The 17,212-nt window shown below is 36.6% G+C and overlaps 1 protein-coding gene across 1 annotated transcript in view; it reads right to left on the bottom strand.

Moving 5' to 3' along the window:
• Positions 1-17,212, bottom strand: part of LOC113445080 (phospholipase A2 inhibitor and Ly6/PLAUR domain-containing protein-like) — a 40,675-nt gene that overhangs the window by 9,470 nt on the left and 13,993 nt on the right. Inside the window, exon 4 of the mRNA XM_087935508.1 lies at positions 514-630. Within this exon, the coding sequence (XP_087791634.1) occupies positions 514-630 (117 nt within the window). The remainder of the gene's footprint in view (positions 1-513; positions 631-17,212) is intronic.

The raw sequence follows: 17,212 nt of genomic DNA, 5'->3' as shown, positions 1-17,212 counted from the left end.
TTCCCCCTCCACTAAACTGTACATAGGTGTGGCCAGCGCGTGACACACCTGCCCCGCGGGAGTTTGACAGCCCTGCTGTAGAGGGTCTCCAAATGATGAGAATATGGCTAAAGTTTTATTGCCTGCTGACCAGCTGAACTTTTTCAGTTTGATTTTGGTCCATCACTGAGTCCAACCCGCTTCTTCATGCAGGAAGGTATCCAATGGTAAGTGGTTGTGTGGCTTCTGTTTGAAGCCATAACCTTTCTTTTTAAAAAAATTTCAATTAAAATGGCTGCAATAGTTCAATTTTCAAACAACTTTTATTGTTTTATTCATAGGATTTATTTTTCTAACATGCAACTGATAACTGTGCCAAATTAGTCAGCCACACACAATTCTTAATGGAAATTCTCTTTTTAAGTTTACTCATCAATCTTTTAAAAGCAGAGAAGAACATAAAATATATGAATATTCTGAAATCAACATATAATTTTGGTTACAAAGGAAAACCCATGTTCCAATGTTACTTACCCAATACACTTTCAAATGCAGTAATACCACAAAAATCATGTTCTGGAGGACATACTTCGATGTTACCGGAACAGTTGTGACCTTGACCAATGCATACTTCACATTTCAGAGCAATACCTGGAGAACACAGAGAGAAAAAAAAGGTATGTTTGTGTATGTGTGTGTGTACATATATATAATTAAATTTACTTAATTCTGAAGTCTGAAATGTCCCTTTAGGGTTCATAACCAGAAATACTATTTTCGATTTCCATTGTCAACTAAAATGAGTTATGAATGTATGTATAGAGAACCATTTATATGATGAGTGAAAAAAAGTATAGTGCAATTATTCCATACAGATGAAATAATTATTCTGCAATGCTATTCTGGATTTTTGCCAGAGATCAGGGATAAATGGAAACACATGACTGCCAAGATGTATTACTTGTTCATAAACCTGTTCATAAACCAGCTCAGCCTCATTAGCAAAACATTTCTTTGTTTAGAGCAAACAATTATCTGTATGCTTATGCCATTTCACAAACTTGCTGCATTGTACATACTCTTTCCAAAAAATAATACAAACAAATTTGCAAGAAAGTGAAATCCCTAGAACCTTATATAGATCAGAACAAATTTGCACAAATAAATCTGTCATTCAGTGAGATGCCAGAAGGAGATTTCAGAAAATGAAGAACGTACAATTATTTTATTTGTTAATCATGCAGCTACAGAAATGACTATATCAACATTTAAATATTATGTACTCCTTGTAGGCAGCTAGATGATTGAAAACAAGTATGAATTACAAACAGTAAGAAATCATATTTGAAACAATAAAACCTGAAAGGTGTACAGCAGATAAAACAAGGCACTAGATCAAAACTTAGCCATTCAATAAAAAGAATGCCTGACTAAACAGGAAGATTTTTTGAGAGCCAGCAAACACCGTAAAAACAGGATTCTACCCTTATATGTCATATAAATATTGTTTTTTTTTTTCTATTCAATCTTATTTGATTCTGGAAAACTGCCTGGATAAGTTTCTACATTTTCTTAGCAAAGTTTTCAAAAACGGTTTGCCATTGTGAAAAACTGATTTGTTGGATCTTGACCAGATCTTCTGGTCATTTGCACAATAAAATCCTTATATAAGTGGCCCAAATAATGTGATTTGTTTATTTACATCATCTATGTAATGATGTCACTTCCTAGATTGTTTAAATTACTTCAATTGCATCATTTGCACTGTTACAATGATGTATTTTTAATTTACAAGGCTTGAAGCAGGGGTATCAAACTCGCAGAATCATGCTGTCATCACATGACGTATCATGACTTTTTGCCTCTTTGCTAAAATGGCGGTGGGCCTGGCCAGCGCGTGAGGCATCAGACCCACAGGCCATGAGTGTGACACCCCTAGTTTAAAGGAATAAGGAACATTCCCGCCACCCAATTAATCCATCAATATGAGGTTTCACTGTATTCTAAACCAAGGAACATGAATCCTACTCGGTATTCTCTTGTCCAATTCAAAAAAATCAGATCTCTATAGAAAAGCAAATAACTTGTACCAGTCTTTCCAAGCATCTGTGTATGTGTACCCATAAGATGGACAATAGAAAGGTACCACATCTGATTACCCCCACTAATTTATTCCACTATCACCAAAGAAGGAGCTACTCACCACTGGCTATCAGTGCTGAGAGGAGGCCAAAACTGAGGCAAGACTTCATTGTTGCTAGGTTAGAACTGGGCTAAGCCTTCTAATGTGCCCAGCTTTTTAGCTAGGAAGGATACCTTCAATTACAGCAAATGAAGGAGTGTCCCAAAGCATCCTTAAGGCCATTGTGGAGAGGAAGTTACATACTAATGACATGCCTCCTGACCAACAAAAGCCAGATCACCTACACTGCAAAAGCTGCTTTGGCTTCTGATAGGTTTATGGTGTTGATTTTAACTTGGAGAAGTCTTAGAGGGGAAGGACTTGAACATATGGGGACAGTTTCTTCCTGTCCTCAAGTCTATTTGGACTATGAATTCTACTCAAAAGAGGATACTCTGGGTACAAAGAAGATTTTTTAAAAGGCAATTTGATAGCGACAATTGCATAGTTGCACCCACTATCCCGACTTTCCATATCTTTTGTAACTTCCTGCCAAGTACTTTCAATTTAGGAGCTGGGAGCTTGGAAGCAGGTCTTCTTGGTCACTTCATCACTAGGCTAACACCCACCACCACCGCCTAAAAAAATCCAATTGGCCTCTATTATCATCTTCCAGAAAGCTGCTCCAACATGCTGTAAATATCTCTGCTTTGCCTGCCATCTGTTTGGCAGGATGATGTTTAAATCCTATTATGTTCTTAATTAGAGTTAGGATGTGTCTTTATGGCTTCACTGTTTTAAGATGTGTGTTTGCAGTCATAGAAAAGTAATCAAAAATAAAAGAGGGGATGTTTTCTCATTTTTCCAGTTTTTGGCAAATACAATCCTAGCCGCTGTTAATACATTTACAGTCAGATATTTCAACTCTTTACTATATATTTCTAGTAAAATTCCCAATAACAATATCTCTGATTTCAAATCTATATGTTTTTTTGTCATTTTTTCCAACGACCTGTGGATTTTAGTCCAGTATTTTTTAGCATCCGCACAAGTCCACCACATATGGTAATAAGAGCCAGGAGTCTGATGACATTTCTAATATTTTTCAAATTTATTCTTGAACATTCTTGCTGTTCTTGTCGGAGGAAAATGCCACCTGTAAAACATCTTATACAAATTTTCTTTATATGCTGTTGTCATTGTCATTTTATAATTTTGAGACCACAATTTTTGCCATTTCTCTAGATCGATCCCATATCCAAAATTCTTCCCCCAAGCAATCATTGTTTCTTTAACTTGTTCTTCTTCTAATTTAATTTCTAATAAATATTCATACAATTTTTTAATCACCTTTTCATCAATACTTGTCAAAATCTTATCTAAATCAGTCAATGTATCATAGAAACCTTCCATTTTAGAATCTTTATCATACCTTGAATGTATTTGCGCATATGAAAACCAATTCATCTTTATATCTTGTTCCTCTAATTTTTGTATAGATTTGAGTTCACCCTTTTCATTCAATATTTCACCATATCTGTTTGTTCCTTTTTGTATATTATAGGATAAGAAAATGCTTCAATAGTCGATAGCCAGACTGGAATTTTCAAATAACATTGTCTTTTAATCTTCTCCCAGTTTAACCACAGAGACTCCCATATATAATGTCTTCTAAAGTACCCCTGTGTTTTAGTTCCTTTATACCATAAAAAGGCATGCCACCCCAAGAACTGTCAACAATCTAGTATTTCTTAGTGTTATCCATTCCTTAACCCACATCAGATTTGTAGCTTGATAATACAACTCCCAATTAGGCAAACTAAATCTTCCTCTAATTCTAGCATCTTGCAAAAGTTTTAACTTTATTCTCGCTTTCTTACCTTGCCATATATATTTCAACACAATTTTATTTAAATCTTCAAAGTAATCTTTTCCAAGCCTAACTGGAATTGTTTGAAACAAATATAAAATTCTGGGTAATATATTCATCTTGATTGTTGAATTCTCCCTATTAGTGACAGTTGTAAAAAAAATCATTGAGAAAATATTGGAATGTGCTGAAATAAGTAGATTGACATTTGAAATTAGAGAACAAGAGGATAAACAATTTTATAAAATTTGGGATCTATTCTATCAATGGTTAGACAATAAAACATGGTAATGAAATATGTAGATCTTTAGAAAAAAATAAATATATAAAGATGTACTTCTTTTTTATTATACCTACAAAATGATTTTAGGATAGATTTGGGATAATATGAACTGTTATAAAACAAACTAAGTAAATTATGCTTATCTTGTAAAACATGAATAAAAGTATAGTCAAATGATTGATTAATAATGATACTAAGGTATTTAATTTTTGATTGAAAATACGAGATTATATGCAATGTAATTGTAATTGAAGACTACGAAATGGAAGCACAAAACAATTTGTAAACCAACCGGCACACTGTATGTATACATATGGAAGATGGCTTGATGTTTTTATGTTTTGTTTGTTTATGTTTGTTTTTAAAAACCAATAAAAACTTGAAAAAAAAAATAAAAGAGGGGAAGGAAGGAAAGATGAATTAGTCACATTTTAACCTGTGCAAAGGGGTGCCCTACCCTTCCCACAGATCCACCCAAGAAGCCTTCCAGGTAGCTATACTTTACATTACTTAACATGATTTAACAGGGACACTCGGAGCTTGTTCTCATGTTAACTCCACGCCTTGAAAATCTAGTTCCAGATTCACAAGTCTTCCTTCAGTGGAAGCCTATAGTGTTTCATAAAGCAAACTGCAAGGATACCGAAATCTAGTTTGCACCTTGTACTAATCCATGGTTTGTAAGATAAATTACATTGGGCTGGATTACACAACACAAGCCAGCCATGTATCAAGCCAGCCATGTATTTAGAAAACCACACTGCGGGATTCAAAAGAAGTTTAATATATTCTTTGGATTGGCTTAGTACATTGCCTTGATGTATCTTTTTGTCTTAGCACTCAGCAAAATTTTGTAGTTCCAGTAATAATTAAATCAATGTTTGGATTTAGCATAACCATCAATGATAAATGATTGATACTGTAATCCTCCTGAGCTTCAAGATATAAAAGACCTACAAATTTCTTATTCTGCTTTATTAATTGCAGTGTGGTATCACATTTGAATCCTAACATTATAGCAGTTCTTTACTGTCTTTTATTGAAACAAATCAGATTCATAAACCATACCTTAAATTAAAGGTAACTACAATCAAGGCCATAGTTTTTGTCAGGATTTAGACATCAAGCTAAACTATTATTAGCCTGAAATAGAAATTAAAAACATATTTCTTAATATAAAACAGTTTTGTTTTATTATAGCCAAATACTAATGCAATTGTCTGCAAAAGAAATTCCTACTGCAAGGATTTCCAGAGTGGGTTAATATCAAAAAAGTAAAAAAAAAATGGTGATTATGTGATCAAAACATCACTCCCTTTTCCCTTAAGTACAGGTGGTCCTTGACAATTGGGACCAGCAATTCTGTTGTTAAGTGACAATCATTAAGCAAGACATGTGACCATGACAGACTTACCTCACTTCCACTAGTCATAAAGTGAATCACCTGCCTTTGTTAAGCAAGACATCACATGACCTAGACTTGCAATTTTACTGCTGGTTTCCCCATTCACGTTGCTTATTGGAAGCATGCAAATGGTGTTCCCAGGACAATGTGAGGGTGCTAAAGCCCCACTGGTTGCAAAGTGCTTGAATCTCAATCACGCAGCCATGAGGACACTGCAATTGTCACTGCATTGTGTGGATTGGTTGCAAAGTTGTTTTTGAGCACCACTATAACATGGAATGATTGCTAGTCATGCTTTGTGAGAGCAGTCACAAAGTGGGGACAATTTGTATAAGGCAAGGGTCTTCAAACTTGTCAAGTTTAAGACTTGTGGACTTCAACTCCCAGAATTCCTGAGCTAACATGACTGGGGGAGGAATTCTGGGAGTTGAAGTCCACAAGTCTTAAAGCTGTCAAGTTTGAAGACCCCTGGTGTAAGGGCTCTATTCTTTGATATCGGCATTGTGGCCATCTTGCTGCAGGCATTTCAGTGCACATGTGAAAATCTGGGTGTAAAGAACAATGAGTCACTCTTACTTCCTTTCAAACTGACAAGCCCATGTAAACAATTTTTCCAAATTTATGTCATCACTGCCACCCACATATCACCTCTTTCCCTCAGTAGGAAACCTTGTCATCACCCAACATTCCAGCTGGGCCTTTGTCCTGAAACCATAACTTGTCTTTCCTCCAATGATGGTGTTTTCTTCACTTCCTTCACCCATGATCACTTCCAGGCAAGTGAGCCTCTCCATTAAACACTATCCATGGTCTTTCATCATAGTTGGACCACACCTTCTTCATGTTACTCTGTATGGCTGGAACTTTCCAAATGAAGATTTTGTTTACTTATTTTAATATTTTTCTCAAAAGCAATGAGAAAGGCCAGACCAAACGATCTTATAGCACTACTTGATGTGATGCACCAAAGGCCATCTAAATTATTCTGGCATTGGAAATAAATAAATAAATAAATATCCAACTAGAATTACTAATAACAGTAGTTATTAATGAATACTGCTCCACAGGTAGCTGTCTCTGTGATTTTCCAATTGTGAAGCACAACTGACTTAACTTTACTATTGAGGCACGTGGTTGGGTCTGCTTTCTTCACTCTAGTCCAGAGTTTAGTTTTTAAAATTGGATGTATTAGAGACTGTGAGAGTTGCATTTCCATCTAAACCTTGTACTTAGGCAATCAGTTTCACAGCAAATGTGAGGACAAATTGCTTGAACAGAACTGCACAGAGATATTTAATAGTTTGCTTGCCTGACATATAACATTTCCTGTTTGCAGCAGTATTAAGGCAATCTTTTTAGTGTACGTATAAATCTGTCCTCTTTTTTAAAGTATTGTTTTATTCTCTCCCCCTTTTTCCTCTGCTCTTAAGAAACCGTAAGCCAATTTCAATATGCATCCAAATAAATAAAAATGAAAAACTTTTCCATTCATTGCAGACTTGCCTAAACCTCAATGTGGCAGCACGTCCTTGTAGCATTTTATTGTTTATAAATTAAATTTGTATTTTATCTGTCTATACAAGACTCAAGACAAATAGCAAAACACGAGTTGTAAAATATAATAAAAATATAATAAAATTAAAATCACTATTTATTTATCTGTTCAATTTCTAGAGGCGCCCATTTCAGTCAATGACTCTGGACAGCTTACAATTCAGAAAATATTACAAAATTGAAAAAAAAAACATTTTAAAACAATAAAAACATTAAAAACATCCAATTCAAAATACAAAAGAGCAAGATATTTGGCCCATTAGCAATATAATCTGGAAACGGGGGTAGGGGCTTGGCACATTCAGTGAACCAAAGTCAGAAACATAGCCAGGTTTTTAATGCCTTATGAAAGGCTAATAGGGTTGGGGCCATTCTGATCTCTGAAGGGAGGATGTTCCAAAGAGCAGTTCACCTTTTGGTCCCCACCAGCTGACAGGATCTGCAGCATTTCCATTCTGCTTGACTTAATTGGACAGGTAGAGAGACTTTATAACTAACGTCCAACACCTTGTATTGCATCTGAAAACATCTCAGTAACCAATGCAGCTCATGCAGAAGTGGCATTATGTGTGCCACATACCTGGCACTATTTACTATTTGTGTGGCCACATTCTGCACCAGTTGGAGTTTCCAAACGATCTTCAAAGGCAGCCCCATGTAGAGTGTGTTACAGTAGTTTTATATGGAGGTTACAAGAGTATGAGTTATTGTGAGCAGGGCCTTCTAATCCAGGTATGGGCGCAACTGACACACCACTCGGAGGTGTGCAAAGGCTCTCCTAAGCACAGTGGCCACCTTCTCTGGATGCCCCCGACTGTGTACCAAATTTGTTTGGAATGGTGCAACCCCATCCAGAATCAGAGATGGGAGAACCTTGTCTCTGGGAGGTCCACATGCCCACAGCCACTCTATCTTGCTTGGGTTTGAGTTGGAGCCTGTTTTGCCCCATCCATTCCCAACAGCCTTCAGTCACTAGGATAAGGACAGCCATGGCATTCCTCAAGGGGCCTGGGGTAGAGATATAAAGCTGAATGATTCTATTAAAATCATTATAGAAAGCAATTTGGTCAATAAGTAAAACTTGATAAGGAGATGTGCATTTTGTAATTTTCTTGATTACTGAGAGATCAGAATCAAACATGCTACCTTGGAAAATGCATTATGTTGTCCTGAGAACCAAATAGAGAGCCATATACTGTCGCCACAGTAAAGATATGAAAAGAAAACATTTTAGTAGTAATTACCACTCTCTTCCTGCTTGGAAAGTCCTACTTTCATAATGTAGTTTAGTTTTGTTGCTGGGGTATGAGAGGAAGATGCCAGAAGAGTGACAAAGCACTGCATTATAGCCTAAGGAAACGTCAGTCTATTACTGTGCAGATCTACAGATGCTGCTTCTTTGAAGTGTTTATTTGGCATGATACTATAATTGGTGATATTTTTCTTTTCCTTTCCTTTCCTCTCCTCCTTTGAGCCAGTGTTGATTCTTGGAGGCTGTTCGAAGAAGTCCCTGAAGTTTTCTTGGTAAAATTTCAGAAGTTCTTTCCCAATGCCTGTTTGCTAGGAATGAGAGAGAAGGACTGAGCCCAAGTCACCAGCTGGTTTTGTTGTTAAAATGGGACTAGAACTCATGGTCTTCTAGTTTCTAGCCTGGTAATATTAATGGTCCATTAATGGCCCATGATTTTATACATATCTATTCTTAGTGTTGGTCTAGGAAATGGAGGTGGGTCCTACCCCATAAAATATATACATATGTACTGTATGTACAAATGTGATACTTTGTTTCAGTTCATTCATCCTCATCTACCTTCGGTTTTTCCATGATTATCTTTCTGTGGCATTGACTTTAGTAGTCATTCACCTGTTGGTTTGTAAAATGTGTTCTGTTATATGAAAGGTCAAGAATTAAGGTAAGTAGAGCAAAGTTTCAAGATTTATTTATTTTTTTAAAAAGCAAAGCTACTTGATCAAGAAGCACAAAAAAGATGATTTAAGACCTTAGTTCTAGAATTGCTAAGATGATCAGAAATGGGTTGGTTTAAGATACAGTACATTGCCTTGCAAGGATCTTTAGAGTCAAGATAGCAGATATAACCAAAAATCAAGCATATTTTTTAAAATTGCCTTTTGCATTTAATACATGTTACAAAAGGGCTGGGCTTTCATTGCATGGTTGCAGTCATGATCTTGATTTTTTTTAATACACCCTCCTTTGCAGACACACGTCTTTCTGAGATTAATAAAAATCCTAATAACAATAGACTCATATAGCCATAACTGCATGTGAAATTATACACTAAATAGGGTGGAAATATGTGTAGCTTTCCTTCACTTAAGTATCCAAGATTATGTAATATTTTGTGTATTTAAAACATTGGTATCCTATAATTCTTCAAATGGTTTATACTGTCAGTGACATGAGGAAAGTTAATACAAAATTAACTCCTAGAAATAAATATTAGAATACGTACAGCTTCAAGAAGGCACGATATAAGTTTTCTAAAACTTTTAAGAAAGTTTAATATGTTATAAAATATCATACCACAGAAACAGTAGTAATTTCTGATAAGCTAAAGAAATAACACATTTTTATAGCCCAACATTGTTAAAGTGTCTCAAGAAAAAATTTCCATATTTATTCTGTGAACTACAGCAATGGATTCCATTCTCAGGGAACTCCTCTCTCTCTCTCTCTCTCTCTCTCTCTCTCTCCCTCTCTCGAATGTGTGCATGGACTATTCTCTGCATAGCTTTTATGTGGTGTCAGGTACTGTGTAGCTTTTAGTTTTTAATTGGGGTATTGATGGCTGGCTCTGTGCACACATTCTGGAGAGAGAGATAAGTGTTGTGGCCCACCAGACTTGGGCAGTGAGGAAGTTGGGGAGGAATATGGGCCACTCCTGGAGTCTGGGGAAGGCTCTGACAAGTGCTCCGCATCAGAGGCAGAGATGGGGCCAGGGCCGTCTGACAGTTATCAGCTGCCTTCGGAGTCGGAGATCAGTGGGGCAGAAGAATAGCTGGAGCCTGTTCCGAGTGTACGCATGCACAGAGCTGCCAGGAGAAGGGAACAGTTAAGGAACAAGGGTCGACTCCGGAGTAAAGGCTTAGGTGGACGTGAATGGCTCCTCCCCTAGGGAATAAAGAGGAGCAAAAGGGGAGTGGTGTTTGTAGGAAACAAGTTGTTCAATTCATTAGAGTGAAGATCTGTTCCTGACTTCTTGCCAAGTAATTGTTGCTACAGCATGGCATTTGGAAAATATCGGCCTGGCAACTCTCCAAACCTGACAAAACTCTGTAGTTGTGAAATCTCATGAAAAACTGTTTGCTGGGACTTTTCTGGAGACGAATTCACTTTAACCTAAATAAAAGAGGTTTTATTGGGATGAGGAGTCTGTTTCGTGATCTTGGGAAGCCTCGGTCAGAACAATAAGTTCCATTAGGATGGGCTCCAGCATGAGTCTGAAAGTTTGGAAGACTAAACCTCTGGTCTCAGTGATTGACTCACATTGGATCCTGCAACATTATCCTGGGACATGCCTTAATTTGTGAGTGACTAAATTCCAGAGTAGGACTAATAGCCCTTGTCCTTAATGATACTGTGAATAGTAAGGGAGGGGTTTGCTACTTGGTCATTTTTCCCTCCTGTTTTGCCTTAGAACAGCAGCTGACAGTGGGAAAGGAAAGAAAGAAATCTAAGTTTCCCCACCCCAAGAGTTGTAGGATGAAATCTTCTAGAAGAAGGAAGAAATCTAGCCCATCTCAAGAAGCAGTAATTTGAGTGGGATCATGGTTTGGTTTTACTTTGTATGGCTCAAATCAAGCTTGTCCCAGTTTCCTTCAATCTGGTTTTCTCTGAAACCTTATTGACCTTAGTCATCCTTCCTGTTTCAGAGATTAAACCTTTTATTTAAACCAGATTATCATGTGGGTTTGCTTTTTGTTTTGTTTTGCTGTGCCTTCAGTTCAATCTTGACTCCTGATGACAGACTGGGCCTATACCTGCAATTTTCTTTGTAATATTTTGGAAGCGGCTTGCCATTGCCCCTTTCTAAGGGCTGAAAAAAAGAAGGACTGGCCCAAGGTTACCCAACTGGCTTTGTGTTTAAGACAGGACTAGAACTCACAGTCTTCCGGTTTCAAATCTGATGCCTTTAACCATGAAATCTTTGTGTTCTTAATAAACTCTACTATGCTAAAATATTTTGTGACCTTCCTTCCTTCCCTCCCGCCCTTCCTTCTGTATTGTTGCCCCTCTCAATAAGTGATTCTGAGCAGTGAACAATTGTAAAATCAATTAAAACAAATCTACATCTATTACAAAAATTACACAGCAGCCGAGAAGAATGTTGCAATGCATGATTTTTAACACAACCAGAAGATGGGATTCTTCACACACTGCGTGGGTATGATCTTGTGAAATTCATTGGAAGACTAGACTTTGTTAGCTTGACAATCACATGTGGACTTAATTTGTTTGCCTCTCTGTCCATAACACTCCACCACCCACATTAATTTAATATGGGATGAAAATAAGGCTGGGGGCTTGGTGTGTGTTTTTGTGGGTGCGTTCAAAGAGAGCCAGTATCAGATGATACTCAGGCTCCCTTTGAATACACCAGTGCAAAACATTTGTATCAGAATCAGAGCTGATCATCCTGTTCCATTTGCACATAGGTTTAGAACTGTTTTAAAAGAGAGCTAAACCCATGTTCAAAAAGAGCAACCCCCACAGAGAGAGTTGCACCATGAAGCACTCTTTTTCTTAAATTCTTTCCTATTTCACTAGGCAGTCCTTGAGCAGCCACTTCTTTCTTATTCAAGCTGATCTAAGTCACCAAATCAGAAAATTGATGCCGGGACTTAGTAGACATGAGGAATAGTTCAGTTTGAAAGAACTGGATTCTCCGTTTGTCTAAAGCTGAATGGATCTGCAAGCGTGCAAGTAGAAGGGATCATAGTTCAACTTTTTAAGGGACTAAATTAACCCCACCCCAGTAATCATCTATCTGTGATGCTGAACAAATGGTAGGTGAAGTGTCACACCCATCTACCTTTCTGGGGCTTTTTGCTTGTTTTAGAGAAAAAAAAGCTGCCTGAAGTATAAGTTGAATGGAAGCAAAAGTGTGAGAATATTGCAGGAAAAGGTTGCTGAGGTATATTTCCCATAGTTAGTTGTAAATTGAGAAAGGTTCTAACTGAGCTATAAAACAGTGAAGCAGGAATATTACACAATCAATAAATGTTGATAAAAACAAAGTAATTTGTCATTATGCTTATCAATAGAATACAAATTACTGTCAGCTCCACTGTAGATCAGACCATGAAATCAACATCACAGGAAAATTGGAATACCTTTATTGAGATAATAAAGAATCTTGTAAGACTGCCGACGCTGTATTTTCCCCTCCTTCTTATACACCCCCTTCTTATACGTCCCTTTCTTATATCGCCCCTCCCCAATCCTGTGAATCAGGGAGGTGTCTGAGACACTTCCAAATGTTGTCTGGTTGTTCTGAACTGAAATAAGAAAGTTTCAGCCCTTTTGGTTAGGCAGCAGCTTTTCCATATGTCCATCAAGGCTACCTTCCTTATCTCTACTCATTTGAAATGACTGGCTTGTGACCTGTATCAAGAAATCAACCTAAACTACTGTCATTTCAGTAAGCTATGAAGAGGATGAGCTTCTAATTATAATCTATATTGGAATCAAGGTTCAAAAAAGAGATAGTCAGATAAACATTAATCCATATGTTTGTCAACAGAACTCACCAAAATTTCTGTCACAAAACTGTAACACGTTTTGTAGGCAAGGAAAGGCTCAGTGACTAGACAAATCTGACAGACAGGCATTGAAAAATTTGGCAATGACCGAAGAAAAATGTGTTTTGTCTTGCATAATGCCTTGAATGACCACTAAGGCCTGGCATTTAAACAGTTGGCAGTCAATGAGATCTCTGGGATTAACCTGACATTAGATGCAAACCTACATATAACAGGACTGACACTTCTTCCTTTCTGTAGAAAAGCAGATGACTTTTAAGGTCTAAGGCTGTTTCAGAGCTACAACTTACAGCTGATGGGCTATAAATCAAAATGTACAAATAACAGCTTTTTAACATTAAAAATTAGAATATCTTCCTCTCAAAGTTACATGTTTCTACATAAACAATGATTGCCAGAAAGACAGAATTACAAGCAAAGTATTCTAAATCTACATATTTTCTACCTAAATGTCACTGGATTTAACTGTGCTTTTAATTAACAATTTTATATGTTTTGTGTTCTTCTCTCCCAGAAGTCACCGAAGGTATAGGTTTGTATTCCTTGCTGAGAGAAACAAGACACATATCCTCGTCATCTTGGAATTGATTAAATTACTTGTTATTAAATTGTCATTCCAGAAGAGGAGCACAGCTATCTCAAATCACAACACACACTATTATGAAAGCTGAATGAAGTATTTGGAAAAGCAGTTTGGATTTTCTCAAGCCTGGTGTGGAGTAGTTTCTCCTCTATGAAATCTCCTAATTTTATGATTTTAAAAAAGTAGATTTTTGCACTTGGAGAAAAGGGCAATCACTTCTTTCAAAAGAAGAAATCACTTCTTTTTTTCAGAGCTCACTGCATGATTTCAATATCTGCACAGTTTTTCCCTATGATGCTTTTTAATAAATGCTTTCTATCTTTATTGCACACTTAATGCATTTTGAAGACTTCCGTATGTCGTTCTCACATTTATCATCACTAGGTGGCAGCACCTAGCTTATCTTACAGTAGCTGATCTCAGAAGCTAAGGCAGGTTGACCTGGAGTGGGTTCACCTGGAAATTCCAGGGTTAAATTGAGAAAAGGAGAAAAATATTCTCTAAGACCAAACCACTTTCATTCTCTATCAAAAAAGGACAGGATAGCAATCAGTATGGGTCAAGCCGAATTATTTATTTTATTTCTTTATCAAATTTATTTATCACCTATCTCACAATCAGGCAACTTTGAGTTGTTTGTAACAAAATAAAACAAGCATTGAACAATTATAAATATAAAAATGCATTAAAATTACAACAATTAAAGCAAACTAATTAATGTGTGTTTCCTTTAGCTACACACACATACGCATGTTAAGAACAATCTGTTTAATTCTTTCCTATATTCTATTTCTGGATAATTATTCACTTATCTGGCATTTCCATCCTATCTTTTTCTTTCACTGTTTCTATTTTAACTCTCCTATTTTATCCTATCCTTGGAAACCTAACTATTCTAGTGTCTTTTTAAATCATTTCTTTCCTGTTCCTATCCCTTCCAGATTCACATTCTGATTTGTCCAACATGACTCTGGCAATTGAGGCCTTCTCATTAATCAATAAATTGTCTAATTAAGTCCCTATTAGTTTATATGAGAGTGATCAGCATACCTAATGGGAAAGTAGTTGAGGGCTAGAACTTGAAGTACTTTAGATTGGCAGAAAAGTTTCCTCATCCAAGCATAAATTGCTACTATATATTATATACAGCACAACGCGCCAGAGGTTGCATGGGGTAATAATAGAACAGACATGGCTTTAAGGGAATTGACTATCTCATTTCTGGATTCTGAACAAAGCCTAGCACATCCAGCTGTATATAATATAAAAATGTCTCCACTCATAATAAAATCACAGAATTAGAAGGAGGCATTGAGGTCACTAAGTCTACCCCTCTGCTCAGCACAGGAATCCAAATTAATACATTTCAGACAGATGGCTATGTGGCCTTTGCTTGAAGGACACTAAATCACTATTAACATCAGAATTTCATTCACTGTTAAGCATGTTGCAATCAATATATTGAAATAGACTGTGGCTTATAAATGAAAATGGTTTTTAGCAGAGTTGGTAATAAAGATTAATTCCTATCTTTGAAAATCAAATAAAAAGAAAGTGCTAATAGAAAGTGACTTTTTAAAAAAAGGATAAACAATGTGTTGCTTAGTACAGCCCAGGTAAAATTCATTGATATAATATTCATTAAAGTTGATCAACTATAATTAAAGAGAACTAGGTATTATTATGTTTAATTATATGTGCCTTTTAAAAGATTATTAAAGGAAATCTGAGATCATTTACAGTGTTATACAAATGTGACTATTATATACTACAAAATCCATGCTTATGATTTTCTTCATTTTATTGTATTGATAACTAAGGAAATTAAGGAAATTTTCATTTCAATGAAGAACAGATAGAATTTGCTGTCACCAACTAATCTGTCAATATGCCAATCAATTTTCCCCACTTAATGCACCTCTGGATGGGTTGGGCTCAACTTCCCATTGTTAGAAGTTAGATTATGAGGAGAATTTTTCAGGTTTTTTCTTTTTCTTTTTAACATCCAGCCAGAGTGAACTTTTTATATGTTTAAGATTGGATGTTTGGATCTTTTTTCCTTTTATTTTTTTCTTTTTTCTTTTTGTTGTTGTACATGCTGTTGGATATATGTTTTGTTTTGCATTTTATTCCTATTGAAAAAACATAATAAACCTATATATGAAAAAAGAAGTTAGATTATGATCTGTTGGCAGGCCTTAAAATAAACATACAAAGAAAACCCTCTTGGTTTACATTTGGGTTAAAATTAATTAAGAGCATCTCACAGGCTCCATCAAATAAGTGGAATACCCTCAAGATAAGGAGAATTCACAACCCTCATAACAATTCTGTAGCAGCAAATCACATTTCCAAAGCAGGACACGAGACCACGAAAGGTGGAAGAATACAGGTTTATTTGTGCAGAGCGTTCAGAGCATTAGCATGACAAATTCTGAACCCCCGAAACTCATTCAGGGCAGTTCCTTTATACCTATTGTGACTTCAGCCCAAGCCTGGGTGTTCGTCTTTGACATATTTACCAAATATGGACTACCATGCTTACAAGATAATACAGAAAACTTACAAAATATATTTTTCCAAGAAGGAACCAGAAAGAGGATATGATAAGTATATTTTGCCTACTCTGTTATCTTACACCACCAGATACTTTCCATGACTACCCTTGTTTACAGCAACAGCTACATTGTTAGTTCCTTAAACATATAGATTACTTAATATATGGGCAAGCTAAAGCAGAGGCCCTCTGACCTTCTTGTGGTTGTGACTTATGACCTATACAGGGTACTGATATGATTCAGCATGGCTATTATTTTATATGCCTTCTTGGTCCTGCTTCAATTCCATATTTAGGAAGGATTCTCCATATCTGAGGGCCATCTTCCTTCCCAGATTTCTCATTTCCTCCGGGCAATATCCAAATATATAAAGCCAATGTATACCCCTCATGATCAAAGCCCAGGGCAGGACCACCTCAATATGCAAATCTAAAGATTAAACCCTGCTTGTCATTATTTATTTATTTATTTATTTATTTTAACCACGGTTTGTGATTAAAGTAATTTTTCAGCTGCTGAAATTTGTGATTATTCATGATGGAGCTTAGGAAACTGGAGCAAAAAAATTCTTCCAACCCCATCAATATTCATATTGCCTGGGGACAACGGAAATTGTGGTCTGAGAGATCTGTAGAATACCAGAGCTGACCATCTTTTTTTCCCCCTCTAAAACATGCTCTTTGTCTTATTGAAAATCAAGGCAGAATCAGGTATCTTGTCAGGGGCAAAGAATGAGGGCCATGGGTTAAGTTTCAGTTCAAAACGTTTATTGTTCGCGCTTATGTACAAGAATCCAGTCAACTAACAGTTAGCATTAAATTGGTGCTAGATAAGAGTTAACAGAGTTCAGGGTGAAGAGGGTGAAGGGGGTGGATTTGGCTCTCTTGAGGGAACTTAAAGACTCCAGACCGATTCCTCTCTTGATTTTTTTGCCCCTAGGCTCTGCCTCTTCTTCTTCTCCTACATGATGCTTTTCTCCAACTTGCCTCCCCGACCCCAACTCCCATGGCTTCATTGTAGTCGCCCTCCCCTTCTTGCAAAGCTGTTCAAAATCTGAGCTCTCACAGAGGAGGC

This window comes from Pseudonaja textilis, chromosome 5 (genome assembly GCF_049901715.1).
Source record: "Pseudonaja textilis isolate UNSWEBS1 chromosome 5, rPseTex1.2, whole genome shotgun sequence".
NCBI lineage: Eukaryota > Metazoa > Chordata > Lepidosauria > Squamata > Elapidae > Pseudonaja > Pseudonaja textilis.
The sequence above is the reverse complement of the archived record's forward strand: the minus strand, read 5'-3'. Positions and strand labels throughout refer to the sequence as shown.